General features: G+C 35.8%; 1 protein-coding gene across 3 annotated transcripts in view; it reads left to right on the top strand.

Annotated features, from left to right (window-relative positions):
• Positions 1 to 15,889, top strand: part of PIK3C2G (phosphatidylinositol-4-phosphate 3-kinase catalytic subunit type 2 gamma) — a 466,126-nt gene that overhangs the window by 23,383 nt on the left and 426,854 nt on the right. For 2 of the 3 annotated variants that reach the window (XM_040235274.1, XM_040235275.1), the window contains 3 exons: positions 96 to 857; positions 5,333 to 5,415; positions 11,204 to 11,361. In XM_040235274.1, the coding sequence (XP_040091208.1) occupies positions 177 to 857; positions 5,333 to 5,415; positions 11,204 to 11,361 (922 nt within the window). In that variant the 5' untranslated portion in view covers positions 96 to 176. Of the gene's footprint in view, positions 1 to 95; positions 858 to 5,332; positions 5,416 to 11,203; positions 11,362 to 15,889 lie in introns of those variants that run through there. The other variant, XM_040235276.1, reaches the window with a different exon arrangement.

The raw sequence follows: 15,889 nt of genomic DNA on the forward strand, positions 1-15,889 counted from the left end.
ACAATTGTCTGTATTTATTCAACATGTTTCTTTCTTGAAAGCTCTTCTATTTCTAATGAATCACATTTTTAAATTTCCTTTTGTCATTTGTCTAGGAAAATTTCTATCATCTTTTATAATATCATTGAAGAGATATCTGGACCTGAGTCAACCCTCTCAGTTACATAAAATAAAGAATGGCATATTACTGGGAAACAGATCTAAATCCCAGTGAATCACATGAAAAGCTGCAGGAGCACCAAGAATTCCCCTCCTTGAATCAGCCTCTTTTTCCTAGCACAGTCAGTCTGGGTTTTGATAATGTAGTAGATGAGATCAGTAACAAAATCCCACTCTGTCAGAGAGAAATTGAAGAAAACGCCTTTTTTCTGCCCAGTGCACCACACTGGGACTCAAGAAAACATTCATTAGATGAAACATACCAAACATCCTTGAATGAATTCACTTTTAAAAGCTCAGAACTCTCCTGTCACCAAGTTAGTGAAACGCCAGTAATTGGTTTTAGTAGGCATTCTATGCTACCAAATCCTCAAAACATCAATAAAGGAAGCTCTTGGGAAAATCCCATAGGAAAATACCATGATGCTGATGATTATGGATTCAATATTTTGCCTCTATCATCTACCAGTCTGGATAAAACTAATTCACAGAGTCAACTGGAAAATGAAAATCATAACTACCGTATAGGATTTGAAAGCAGTGTTCTTCCTATATACCCATTCTTGTCAACTAACTTGATGCCAAAAGAAGAAAATAAAAGCAGTAGAAATATGAACATTGTAGAGTCTTCTCTGTTGCCCTTTAAAGGTTCTTCTCTACCCAGGACATGTGAAAGTACACTCCCAAAGAACACTGAGGTATGTACCATATTTGTCAACCTAAAAATACGAATCTGAAAGAATCAATCAGTAATGTGCTGCTGGGTGAATTTGGTAACAAGAGTAACTAATATTCAGTAGGGGAATGTATTACTACTACTTTTGAAAAAATGCCTATTATTCACAAATTTCATTTTCATGAATTAATGATTTTTTTCTAAAGAAAGAGTTTTTATAATATTTTTAAAGTTCTTGTTTCATCAAAATTAAATAGTGTGGTATAGTATTTACATTTTATTAGATAAAAATATCATAGTTGGAGTTTTATATGATTGTATTTTTCATTCTTATTGTGTTTTTATGCACACACAGAAACACAAATGCATTGCATTACATTTATATTTTGAGTTACATTACCATGAATTAAAACATCATATTATTGGTAGGAAAAATGGCCCTTTACTCAGAGGCTTCTAAATTACCCTGTTGGCAGGCACCATCTATTGGGAACATTTCAAGAGTAGGAAATTAAGTAATCATTGTGCAATTCATCCTGATGGGTTCATTAGTAGTTTTCCAATCATTTTAATAACCACAAAGCTTCTTGCATAATATTTGAACATTTCTCTGCTATACGGTATCTAGACACAAGGGAAACCAGAAGTAAACAATAAAAAGAAGAAACATTATTTCAGCTGTAATATTCAGGGTTAGACAAAAGGATTCTTCATTTATTTGACAACTATTTATCATTATTCTTAAGTTATATATGACATACTAGGCATAACAAATACAAAGGAAAAATGCATGATACCTGATTTTAGGAATAGCGTATTGTTCAAATTTACATGCAAATGAATAAAGGCAACACAGCAAAATAACACAGAGGACGAGTTCATTAGAGAAGACACAAGTGTGTCTGAGGCACTTGCAGAAGAAATAACACCTCAAGGGATTTGAATTAAAAGTGGATGAATTTTAGGAACCTCTACTTCTGATCATGATGGTGTAACAAGTACTAACTTTCTCTCACCACTGAAAACAACTATGAAATTAGACAAAATACATGAAACTACTGCTTTCAAGACTGAAGAATCAGTCGAGACAGTGATCCTTGAGAGAAGAGAAACACCCAAGTGTTGTTATGGCCATTCCGGTCTTTGCAGGGATTTTTCCTGGTGCTGGGTAGGCTGGTGGAGCCTAATTCGAGCCACAGTACCTAAAGAAGGCTGAGCGCCAAAGAACCGATGTTTTCAAACTGTGGTGTTGGAGAAGACTCTTGAGATTTACTTGGACAGCAAGAGATCAATTCAGTCAATCATAAAGAAAACCATCCTGAATATTCACTGGAAGAACTGACGCTGAAACTGAAGCTCCAATACTTTGGCCATCTCATGCAGAGAGCCAACTCATGGGAAAAGACCCTGATGCTGGGAAAGATTAAGGGCAGGAGGAGAAGGGGATGATGACAGAGGATGAGATGGTTGGATGGTATCACCGACTCAATGGACATGAGTTTAAGCAAACTCCAGAAGACAGGACAGAGAAGCCTGCAGTCCATGGGGTCACAAAGAGCTGGACACGACTGAGCGACTGAACGACAACAGCATCACTAAACTGAGGAGGCAGAGACTGCAGTTCTAGGCTGCGAAGGACGCTGTGATTTGCAGAGCAGACTGCAGAAGGAGCTATTCAATGGGTAGGATTTATACTGCAGATTGTTGGCCAAGAGAGCGTATTCACCACACACAAATAGAAGTTACGCAGGCCACAAGTTCTGATCCAGCAAGAGAAGACTGAGCAGAGCATTTCTGGTATTCGATTGAGATCACACAAAACTATCTCTTAAGAGCAAAAGTTGTGCTCTATAGTAAATGCTCTACATACCGAATTAGATGTGGCCTCCCAAAAACTAAAATCAAGGCAGACAAGACCAAAAGGATTTCAACTGCCTGCCAGAGAAAAACTGTAGTTTGTAGAAATAATTCCTAATGTGTCACCTACAATACCCAATATTTAATAACAAATGCATAATGTGTAAAGAATAGGGAATTCTGAACCATTATCAAGAAAATAACTCAGTGAATAGATTCTGAGATAGAACAGATGTTGGAATTAACAGACAGTGACTCGAAGGAAGTTACTAAAAGGATGTTCAAGTAGATGAAGTAAATGTGAACATAATGAAAGACAAATAAGGAATCTCAGGAGGAAACAAGAAACTATGAAAAAACAAAGACTAATAGAAAATTTAGTATTAAAAGTATACCTGCAAAGAAAAAGTCAGTGGGTATGCTTAAAAACAGATAAAGGATGATAGAGGGAAAAAACAATACTTGAAAGAAAAATAACAGAAATTATCCAAACTAAAAAAGAGAAAATAAAAGAACTTTATAAAAGTGAGCAGGACTAAGAAACTTATGAGATAAACAGTTTAACATATGGATAATTTAGAAAGCTAACAGGAGAGGAAAGATGGAAAAATTCATTTCAAGAAATAATACCCTGAATTTTATCAAATTGAGTACAAAATATTAAATTATAGATATAATAAAATCAATACATCAAAACTATAAATGCAAAGACAACCACATGTAGACAATTATACTAGAACATATGAAGACCAAATTTGAAAAGATCATAAAAGGCAGCAGAGAGAGGGGAAAAAATATGTCATGTAATGAAACATTTTGAATTAAAGCATTATCTTATCAGAAACAATGGAAGCCAAATGACAACGAAATGGCATTTTTTAAGTTTTATTTAAAAAAAAGAAAAGAATTCATACTTCTATACTCATTGAGTACATGCTTGAAATTTTAAATGAAATAAAAATACTATCATATAAACAAATGTAGAGAAAACTTAGTTCACATACACACAAAAAACACCAAAGTGCTTTATATGCAAAGAAAATTATATCAGATGGAATCTAGAAAAGAACAGAACAAATGGTAAATATGTTAGTAAATCAGAAAAACTACTTTAATCTTATTTTTTTGAAAGACAGCTGTATAAAGCAAAAAAAAATAGTATTTCATTATGAGAATTACTGTATATGTAAACAAAAAGTAAAAGACAACAAGAGCATAAAAGATGAAGGTGGTAAATGTTATTTGCTCTTATAAGTTCTTACATTTTAAATGCAGTAGTACAGTATTAACTCTAAGTAAACTGTGAAATATTTAGGATGCATATTTTAATTTCTAAGCTAGTATAACCACTACAGGAACAGTAAAAAAAAAGAAAAACTAAAAATCCAACAGAGGAATTAAATGAAACAGGAGAAAAATCAAATAGATTGAAAAAGTCAGGGAAGGAGAAATAGAAGAACAAAACAAAATAGAAGAAATGAATAGAAAGAAATATATGTGAACATGGCAGTCTTAAACCCAGCCACATCCAGAAATATACTAAGTCCATTCCAAACTAGATAAGAAAGACAAGTATTATTTACAAGAGTCAAATTTTAAAAGCATAGGTACAGATAGTTTGAAAGTAAAAAAATCAAAATATTTAACATTCAACCAGCAAAACAAAGCCTTGTGTCATTACAAATATCAGAAAAAGTACAGTTCAAGGCAAGATATTACTAGAGAAAGAAAAGGGTCATTTCATAATAATAAAAGAGTCAATCAGGAAGACATAATAAATTTAAATGCATATTACGTAGTAACAGCTTCAAAATACATAATGCAAAGATTTTTCTTTTAAAGTTAATCATATACCTACCCTCTGACTGAGTCATTTATGCACTTATTTTCAAGAAGTGGAACACATGTCCAAAAAACACTTGCATATGAAAATTAATATTTTTCTTTACAATACTCAAAAACTACAAACAACACACCTGTCCATCAAAAAGAAAATGGGTAAACAAACTGTGGAATAGTAATGTAAAAGACTACTGCTGCTGCTGCTGCTAAGTCACTTCAGTTGTGTCTGACTCTGTGCGACCTCATAGACGGCAGCCCACCAGGCTCCCCGGTCCCTGGGATTCTCCAGACAAGAGCACTGGAGTGGGTTGCCATTTCCTTCTCCAATGCATGAAAGTGAAAAGTGAAAGTGAAGTCGCTCAGTCGTGTCAGACGCTACTTCAAATACAACTAATAGGCAATAAAAAAGATAAACTATTGATAATGTATGACAGCATAAATTTTAAAATATGTATGATTTAAATGAAAGAAGACAGAAACATAAGAGCATATGATGACAGAAATGTGAATTAACAGTTACCAAATAGATGTTGAGACTGAGAGAAGGAGATACGGGGGAACTTTCTAAAGTGATAGAAATGTATATTTTGATTGGATATTAATATTCACAGTTGCATATATTCCTCAAAGTTCAAATATAAATATATTTCAGATTTATGTATTTTTCCATTTGTATTTTTTCAGTAAAGTTTTAAAAATATTATTAAAAACAGAATGGCTTTTTAAAACAAAATAAAAATTTTAGAATTGTATTTATCTTTTCTCCACGCAAACTATTTTAACAGTTTTTATTTTAAGCTGACAGGTTGCTCCATTCAGCTGGTTGAAGTACCTCAAGGCAGTAATATGAGTTTGGCATCCTTTTGCAACAAAGTAAAAAAGTGAGTGCTGCTATTTCATTCAACTTTGATATTTCTAGAATGTGCATGAATTTGACTATCTTAACATCCCTGAACTGACTAATCTTACATATAGAATGTTAAAGCTCTATAATTTTTAACATAGTTAAATGAATACATTTATTACACAGTAGTTCATTAATCAACTTCTGGTATTGTTTCATTGTTTACAGTAAAATAAAAATTTCCCCTGAAAATCTGCTAAAGATGAATGTTTTAAAACTTTGGGCTTGCTCATGCTGTTCGCAAATAGCTTGGTTTGCAGTAAATTAACTTCTGATTTAACTAGCACATAAGGGACTGACTTCTGTGGCTCTGTCCGAAACTAGCATGAATTTATCCTTCTTACCTGGAATATACTATTTAGAACAATGAGAATACCTTCTGCTTAATAACTCAATCTTACCCTGAATGGGCTGCCAGAATGCTGAATAAATGCATGGGTATTTGTCCACTGAAAAACAAATTTGATCACTAAGGGATATTACCAAGAAATCACAGATCCCCTTTTTGCTAACCTAAATAAAAAACTTATAAAGGTAGATGCCTCCTTTTTAAAGACCAATCTCTCATTAATCAATGAAAATTTACATAATGCCATTTCTTCTTTTGCTCAGATTTCTGAAATTTTTGAAAAATTAGTGCACTTTCATTTTAATTATCTTGATTTTTATATTTTTTGGCTGTTTTAAGTGTAATAAATATACATATAAGTAAACATATTTATCACCTATAGCTGCTGCCTGCTGAATGATCATTTGGGATTAAAGATTTGAACCATTGATTTAGTCATTATCTTAAAAAGCTACCTGAATGCCTAGTAACTAGTTCATCCATGAGAGAGATTCAAACGAAGAACAAGCAAGAAAACTGAAAAGCAAGGTCAAGTTAAAAAACCTTGTTACCATATTGGAAGAAGCAAAGGGCACACACATACAAAAAAGAAAAAAAATTTCAAATCCATGAACCCATATTCAATACTTAATTAATTTCTTGCTCCAGTTCACAGAAGAAAAATTTAAATGGCACTTTGGATTCCTAAATTAGGATCTTTAAAGATATCAATATTGATTCTTTCAAGAATAAGCTACCCACTGTAACAACCTGACAAGCACTGCCAGGAACTTGACACTTTAATAAAATTTAAGATGTGATAATTTCTACTCTCGAAGCATGAGAAATAGCTCTCTTCATATCACAAGGTAATACTTGGTATAGCTCCATTAAAAAACACTTATTAGTCTCTCCCATAATTTTTTTTTCCCCAAGAGAATTTAGTATATATTCTTTGATGAAACTTTCTTAATAGTGACATAAAAATATTTTATGGGATGGTTTGTCAGTAGCTCATGGTACATTTTTAAACTCTTAGATGGAATTTTTCTCAATAGTTTCTTTCAAATTAACCACGAGTACTAAAAAAACACAACCAAACAATAATAAATATTAAAGTAGTAAAAAAGAAGACAAAGGTTATGTTTACACATTTACTTTTTTTGTTTTCAAGAATTTTTGTTGGCATGTACTCATATAAAATGAATTTATATATGCATAATTATTTTGTACACAAACACATTGTTCACGCAACAACAGGTTTTTTGAGGACCTACTATGTGCTGGTGTGCAAATGCTTCCAAAAATATTTAGATATCCAAATATCCAAAGCTCTTTCATTCAAAAACAGACCAAATTGAATTTGAAAGACAAGTTTCCTAAGAGAGTCTCCAAACTTTCTGGAAAGCCATAGTAGAATGGATTTATATATCCAATTTCATTTGTGTTTTTTCCTAATATTTAAATAACCATACCTAAAAATGCTGTTAACATTCCTGCTACATACCCTTCAAGAGGCTCTCTAATTTATGGAATTTGGTTTCCTATTATAACATATTTAAAGCCATATATCTCAAGAAATGTAGTTTTATGATATAATAAAATATCATAATGAGACAGGAGACAGACGGGTTCCAAGCTATGCAGCCAAAGTTTGTCCCCTGTAGACATATACTCCAAGATAAGAGTGAGAGAGGAGCTGACCCCTACCCAGTTAAGAGATAAAAGACCCCATATTCCTCATTCTCAATGTCAAAGAGATCTCCCCAACTACACATGTGCAGGAAGGCTCCCTGAAGCTCAAAAAGAAAGGTGGTGCCAGGGCCTAGTAGGTAATGCCAATATCCAATAGCACATTTGCTAGAATCCATCTTGGCTAAGAGATGTGCCTGCACCCATGAAAGGACCCTGAGATAAACCAAATACAGACTCGGAACCAGGTAACGCAAGATGAATGGCCAAAGGAAACCCGGAAGAAACACCCCATAAAAGGGATTCAAACTCCTGTGAGGGCATGACTCTCAGCCCATCCATGTGCCTATGCACATGTGCTCTTTTCCTCCTAATAAACACTTTCCTTGCTTCACTACTTTCCATCTCTATGCGAAAATCCACTTCTACACATCTGACAGGCCAGGGCCTTGCCACTGGCCACTGATCACTGGTCACTGGGGGTCTAGTGGTTAGGATTCAGCGCTCTCACTGCCTTCAGTCTCTGACCCGGAACCGAAACCGTGCTTTAAGCTGCTGCAGGCAAAGGCCATCAGAGAGCAACAGTCAAAGTCACTCAGTTATACCCAACTCTTTCCAGCCCCATGGACTGTAGCCTGCCAGGCTCCTCTGTCCATGGAATTCTCTAGGCCAGAATATTGGAGTGGACAGCTGTTTCCTTCTCCAGGGAATTTTCCACCCCAGGGATCAAACCCAGTTCTCCTGCAATGTAGGCAAATTCTTTACTGTCTGAGTCACCAGAGCAATAGTACACAAAAAAAGTTTTGGGCCCACAGTAGATGCTCAGTGAAGGTTTAGAAAAGATAGTCATGAATTTACATTTTAAATTGAATTCTCCAAATGGTAGAACGTTAAATCATACAATGAAGCACTGAGCAGTATCTTATCATATGGTTGAATACTAGATCATCAAACTCCTCAATTCAGAAATGGAGTCCAAACCTTTGATGGAGAGTAAAAGAAGGAAGAGTGGCCTATATGTTTATCCTAAGTAGTGGTTCTTGAATTGTGGTAGTATTGGCTTATTTGGAAAACTGCTGGGAGAAAACAATGGGGGTGGGGGTAGGAATCCTCCACTTACATACTGAGTCAAAAACTTTGGGGATGGAATCCAGAAAACAAGATGATCCTTATGCATGCCAGGCCCATTGGATGAACATGTACTTTTCCACTTGTGGGGTTCCTTAAGGAAGGGATGTTTTGGTAGAATTTAAGGGTACAGAGATGAAGCTACCTCAGTGAGCCTATATTACTTTAATGCTGCATAAATTGTTAGGATGAATGTCAAGGATGTAATATATATGATATATTACACAGAATGCATAATTTTTCATTCAGGAAAATTACTAGAAAGTTTAGGGTTCTGCAAAATTAACAAAAAAGGAAAAATAATCTAAGGTTTCATATTCATCATCAAAAGCATTTTAAATAGCTAGTTACAAATATTATGTTATATTCTACATGTGGGCATAAAAATATAGCTCTACAGAGATTCAGCTATAATGATATATGATAATTATGATACATTACATGCAACATTCAGAAAACGAAGATCATGGCATCTGGTCCCATCACTTCATGGGAAATAAATGGGGGGTCAGTGGAAACAGTGGCTGACTTCATTTTTTGAGACTGCAAAATCACAGTAGATGGTGATTGCAGCCATGAAATTAAAAGACGCTTACTCCTTGGAAGAAAAGTTATGACCAACCTAGATAGCATATTCAAAAGCAGAGACATTACTTTGCCAACAAAGGCCCATCTAGTCAAGGCTATGGTTTTTCCATTGGTCATGTATGGATGTGAGAGTTGGACTGTGAAGAAAGCTGAGCGCTGAAGAATTGATGTGTTTGAACTGTGGTGTTGGAGAAGACTCTGAGAGTCCCTTGGACTGCAAGGAGATCCAACCAGTCCATTCTGAAGGAGATCAGCCCTGGGATTACTTTGGAGCGAATGATGCTAAAGCTGAAACTCCAGTACTTTGGCCAACTCATGTGAAGAGTTGACTCATTGGAAAAGACTCTGATGCTGGGAGGGATTGGGGGCAGGAGAAGAAGGGGACGACAGAGGATGAGATGGCTGGGTGGCATCATGGACTCGATGGACGTGAGTGAACTCTGGGAGTTGGTGATGGACAGGGAGGCATGGCATGCTGCGATTCATGGGGTCGCAAAGAGTCGGACAGGACTGAGCGACTGAACTGAACTGAACTGAACATGCATATATTGCTTTACATTCTACAAAAGTCTTTTATATGCCTTTTCTCACATAAAACTTTAAAGTAGATATAAATATCCTCATTTATGCAAACAAAGAATCTGGTCAAATAACTTGCCTCTGACCATAAAACTACTGAATAAGAGAATCAAGGTTCAAACTCAAGGCTCCTGGCTCCAAGGAGAAACTATTTTGCAGTTCTCTGACTCTGACACAGCAAGTAATTGTGCAGAATGTACAAATGACTTCTGAGCTCAATTATTTATGTAAAATCCAAATATTTGTGTAAAATCCAAATTTTAAAGAAAATGAGCTGCCAAGAATTGTACTTACCGATATGACACAAACAAGAGAATTTAACCATCAACAAATGAATAAATAATAAATGAGTGACTTCTGGCTTGAGAAAGGCATGAATTCAAGCTTCAAAGGAAATGTCAATGAAGCAATAGTCATTGTTCAGGGTGAATTTTCATATTTTATGAATGACAATGTATTCCTTTTTCATCAGCAAAAAATTACAATTTGGGACATGTAATTATGGAAAACCACAGGCAACTCCTAGTAAACCAAAGGAGAGGAAAACTTTCATAAAGGAGAGGGGGAAGTTGGGAGGGGCTATTACAAAAGTCCATCAGAGGCAAAGGGAGTTTCCCAGTATAGTGGCTTTTCATTGGCTGACTTGTGACAGTCTCTCACTGACTGAGTTGTTGCCAGGCAAGGAAAATCTTTGCTCTTGGAAATCTGGAAAATGGTATTATCCCCCATGGGATTGTCGGGTATTAGCCATCAGGCAGGTCTAATGAAATTTCTTTCTATGCTGTCACAAAATTCCTTTTCCAAGTCTGCTTGGCTGGCTGTGTAGTTGTGCAATGGCAAAAAGTTTTCCACTCACTAACGCATTTAGAAGCATTTGTGGAACCCCTTTCATGTTCATGGACTGTGTTTGGTGATGATGGGATACAAAAATGAATATATCATAGTGTGTGTGTGTGTGTGTGTCTGGTGGGGAGTGGGAGGGGGTTCATGTTTGGGAACGCATGTACACCAGTGGTGGATTCATGTCAATGTATGGCAAAACCAATACAGAATTGCAAAGTAAAATAAAAAAGAAAGAAAAGAAGAAAAAAAATAAAAAATAAAAACCTCAAAAAAAAAAAAAAAAAGGAATGCAATATAGTGTGTGTGTGTGTGTGTGTGTGTGTGCATTTGTGGGAGAGAAGGCAGCAACAGCAACTGTTCCTCTCTTGTTTTTGCTGGACAATATATTCCTAATTGCTTCAAATGAGATGCACCAGAGAAAATTTAAAGACCAGACATTTACAGTTATTTTTGGTTTAACTGTAATCTTTACCAAGCTAGCCTAGCTAACAGCACTGTACCACAAATCAGCTGCTGGCTACTTTCCTATATTAAATCTTCTATTGCAAACCCTGCAAGAAGTTTCTTGAAATTTTGTCCTAAATACTTTTTCACATATATTTTTCAGAATAAGAGAATCATATCACGCCGCTGACATGGATTCCAATTCTGGGAAGATTTGGAGCACGATAACAGCATTTCCATATAAGCTCTTTTCTAATACTAAGTTTAATATAAATATTTTTACTGATAACTCAACAAAAGGACTTCATTTTATCCCATGTGGTAAGCAATCTTGCAAATAAGTATAAAAATCTACCTAAATGCTGGTATGAGTTGCCTAGCCTTGAGCCCACAGTCTGAAGTCATTAAGAGAAGCAGTATTAGCTAGTATTTTGCCCTGAAGTGAAGTAACAGGAAAACAGCTGGAAATCTTTTAACATTTGTTTAGCTATTGTTTCAAAGAACTCTCTCCATAGCTCACCCCAGGACACCTTATTTTCCTGCTGTGAAATAGCCAGTATAGCAAGTTTTTAGCATATTAAAAATAAAAGCTAAATTTCAGAAAGATTCTAGAGAAAGGCTACATGTAAGTGGAAATGGCTGTTCTTATCCTTTAGAAACAACTGTTTTATTCAAAAGTAAATAAACTGGGAGATGGAATAGACATTGATACATAGCCTGTATCTTCAGAGTAAGAACTGTAATAGTCCTGTCAGTCCAGTATAGTTAGCAGATCTACTGAATCAGCCTCTGCAGATGGATCCCAGGTATCTATCTTATCAAACTCACCAGATGATTCTTATTCCCTCAAGTTTTAGAATCTCTTTAAGTTGTTTAATATTTATTTCACTGTTACAGTCAACCTTTTTGCAAAACAATTTTGTTCTTCAAACAACCTTTGTTGCTACTAAGTGTCTACCTATCAACTGCTGTTTCTTGACAAATTGTTGTTGTTCAGTTGCTAAGCCATGTCTGACTCTTTGCAACCCCATGGATGGCAACATATCAGGCTTCCCTGTCCTTCACTATCTCCTGGAGTTTGCTCAAACTCATATCCATTGAATCAGTGATGCCATCCAACCATCTCCTCCTCTGTTGTCCCTTTCTCCTCCTGTCTTCAATCTTTCCCAGCATCAGGGTCTTTTTGACTCTTCACATCAGATGGCCAAAGTTACTGGAGTTTCAACTTCAGCATCAGTCCTTCCAATAAATATTCAAGGTTGATTTTAATTTTTTCATTGAAGTAGAAGTGTTAGTTACTCAGTCATGTCTGACTCTTTGTAACCCATGGACTGTAGTTTCATTATGATTACTAGATTTTGTTTTTTGTTTTTTGTTTTTTTTCCTTTCTTACTCTAGCTAAGGCTCCAAGTTTGTACAGATGACTACAAACATAACGATATTATGGAGGAGTATTAGGATTATCTGGTTTGAAACTAATAGAAACCACCTCCTGCTGATATAAGTTAAATAAATTTTTTTTAAGGATTCCAGGTATTTCTTTAGCATTTAGGAGTAGGAATTCAGAAAACATTTGGGAAGAAAAATCTGATGTACAAGCAGTCCAAAATTCCTGTATGTCTCTCACCTTATCTCCTCTCTGTATAACTGTTTCTTATGTTTCTCTTACTTTCTGCTGACTCATTTCCCTTACTTTTCTGAATCATATGGAAAGCCAGGCTCAAGCTTAAATGTTATTTGGCCAGCTACCTTAAGAAAGTTCAATCTCTAAAGAAAGTTCAATCTGTTGGATCTGTTACCAAACTCATGTTTGCCTGCTCACTGCTAAAAACCAATAATCAGGAGGAATTATTGAAGGTGCTTTAATCAGAAAAGCCGGCAGTCTGTGGAGAAGATGGACTCATGCCCCAAGGCCTCTCCAAAGATTCTGCTCAGCCCTGACAGTTTTTAAAGGGAAACAAGTGGGGGAAGAATCTCAGTGAATCGTGGGGGCAGAAGACTGGGTTCTGCATTGTTCTCTGTTCTGTGCAGGTTGACTGACTCTCTCTCTTCAGATGTTATCTTGCCTGTGGGACATGTCTGCAGGATCGCCAAGGGGGTGGGGGCGGTGTTGTTCTAGAGAACTAATCATTCTTAACTACTTAATTCTTCATCTTACTTCTTTTTATCTCAGAAAAGAATCAACAGGTTAATTAGGTTCTTTCAAGGTTACAGGGGAACAGAAATGGGCAAAGAGAAAAAGGGCAAAAGAGCTGCTTTCAGATCCACTTCCCAATTTCTGAAAGCAGGGTTCCGATTGGACCACCAAGGTCAATGCAGTGTTGCTCCTTGATCCAATCAGAATGATATCTGAGTAATGCTGACTTCCGTGGCTGGAGAAGAAGAAAGAATTAGGAACTAAGGAAACCATTCCTGATCTTCCAGTTTATAATATTTAATTTCCAATATTAGATTTGGCAAGCCAGAGGCCATTTTTGACTTTTACAAGCAGTTTCAGTAAAGTGATTAGGTCACTGAGTTAAGTGTTAGAAATGTACAGTGGTAAAGAGGATGTCTGTGGCCTCAAAAATACTAAGAGTGCTTATAAGAAGGAGGAGGTGGAAAGGATGGATTAGGAGAAGGAGGAAAAAATAGAGGAGGAGACAAGACACATTTATGAAAATATACAGAGTAGTGTATGCTACTCTTAGGAGAAAAACTTTTCCTCTGCCCATTTCAATTTGAAGTGACATAATTGACAATAGACAGATTAACAAGAAAAAGACAAGGTTTCTTTACACAGTCATGCAGGGGTTATTCATTAATGAATGACCTGGTGAAACTCAGAGGTATACATTTATATAACAGCATAATATAAAAATGTGTGCAGAGGGAGATATTTAAAGTTTCATCTAGAAAAAACAATAATTATATATCTTTTTATACTAGTGGATGGGCAGTCTGTCTCCTTCCTGGAATTTGCAGGAAGCTCTCTCAGAAGGAAGTTAATAGCACCTGTATTATGAGACTTGGCTTTATTCAGATAAGAAAAGTACAGATAAGATTTCAAATATTTTCATTTTAAAGTAATTTTTATGCCAAAACTGTGATCCCTTCGCTACTTTATATTAGTGCTTTACTAATAATATAGACAGACAGAGGATGAGATGGCTGGATGGCTGACTTGATGGACATGAGTTTGGGTGAACTCCGGGAGTTGGTGATAAACAGGGAGGCCTGGTGTGCTGCAATTCATGGGGTCACAAAGAGTCGGACATGACTGATCGACTGAACTGAACTGAACTGAACTGAATAACATAGATGTACTCTAAAGAATAAAAATATGAAGAGCATTTCAAGAATGACCATTAAAAAACAGAAGCTATTGCTAGAAACTTAAGGAATAACGAAATCTAGACTGAAAGAGGAGGAGACAGTGAGAGATTCTCATCCAAAGAGAATTCTGTTTCCCCCAGAGTGAGAAAATAGAATCCTTCTGGAGGAGCAGGTGTTTTGAACAAGGTCGTCTCTGCTTCTACAATCTTCAGCTATCACTTCAGTGAAGAAGATTCCCTGTCCTTTTTTCCAACCCCAAAGTTATTCTAAAGGCAGTGTCTTTACTTTCTAGATTTAAGTGACACATAGCTGTAACTGTATTAGGAAGTCATTTGTGACCTGTAAAGTGGTAGAAGTCAGTTGGCAAAGATTAAAGAGTAATTGAGAACTATTGGCAGAAGTTATGTACTCTTTAAAGAAATTTGGCAGTAATGAGAAGGTATAAATTAAATAAATAAATAAGATACTATCCTTAGGGAATGTAATGGAAGAGGAGTGATTTTATTGGAATATTAAATAGAAAAAGATTATTTTAAAGAAAAGACAAAAGCATCTTTAGAGGGGGGAATATTACATAAGAGAAGGGCTTTAAATTGATGGAACTAGAAACCAGTGATGGAATAATCATATATGAATTAGATTTAATAAAAAGCAGTGATACTCCAGCTAACTGGAAAAGACCCTGATGCTGAAAAGATTGAGTAAAGAAGAAGGGGATGACAGAGGATGAGATGGTTGGATGGCATCATTGACTCAATGGACATGAGTCTGAGCAAACTCCAGGAGATAGTGAAGGACAGGGAAGCCTGGTGTGCTGCAGTCCATGGGGTCGCAAAGAATTGGACATGACTTACCACTAAGCAAAACAACAGTGATTCTTTTATATCAAAAGACATGTAAAGGGATCGAGAAGGATGCATAAGAACTAGATTTAAGCTGCAAAGTAGCATAATTTAAAAAATCACGAATGGGCCTTCGCCTTTTCAATATGGTAGGCAATATGGTCAACAGATTGAGAAGGGTCGTATGAAGTTGGTAACTATGAGAAACTGGAAAAAGGATCATATTAGCTGCCAAATTGAAGATACAGGTATAAAACCTACTTAAAATAAACCATGGTACTTGTTGGCTTACAATATGGATGAAATGTTTAACTTTCAGACACTTAACTATTTGGCTTCAAGGAGAAAAATGGTAATTTCAGATACAGACACGCTGAATTTGTAGTGATAATGAGACATCCAAGGAGTAACATGAGTGAGTAGCAAAAGACATGACACCAAAGCACAGAAGAGGAGTAACAGCTAGAAATTAGCTTATGGAGTCCTTCATGTAGACTGCAACAACTGACTGTAGTGAAATAATGAGTGCATACATACTACAAAATAGCATAGGCCATACAGTCTTGGAAATGGGAAAGTCAAATTAATTAAATTAAACTGGAGTCTTTGGAAATATTTTCCTGCCATTTTACATTGGCAATGCTCTCCCCTTCTTTTCAAAGCCTTTCCAGTCTTGATTTTGCTTGTGGCTA

The sequence above is a fragment of the Oryx dammah genome, unplaced genomic scaffold (genome assembly GCF_014754425.2).
Source record: "Oryx dammah isolate SB20612 unplaced genomic scaffold, SCBI_Odam_1.1 HiC_scaffold_29, whole genome shotgun sequence".
Taxonomy (NCBI): Eukaryota; Metazoa; Chordata; class Mammalia; order Artiodactyla; family Bovidae; genus Oryx; species Oryx dammah.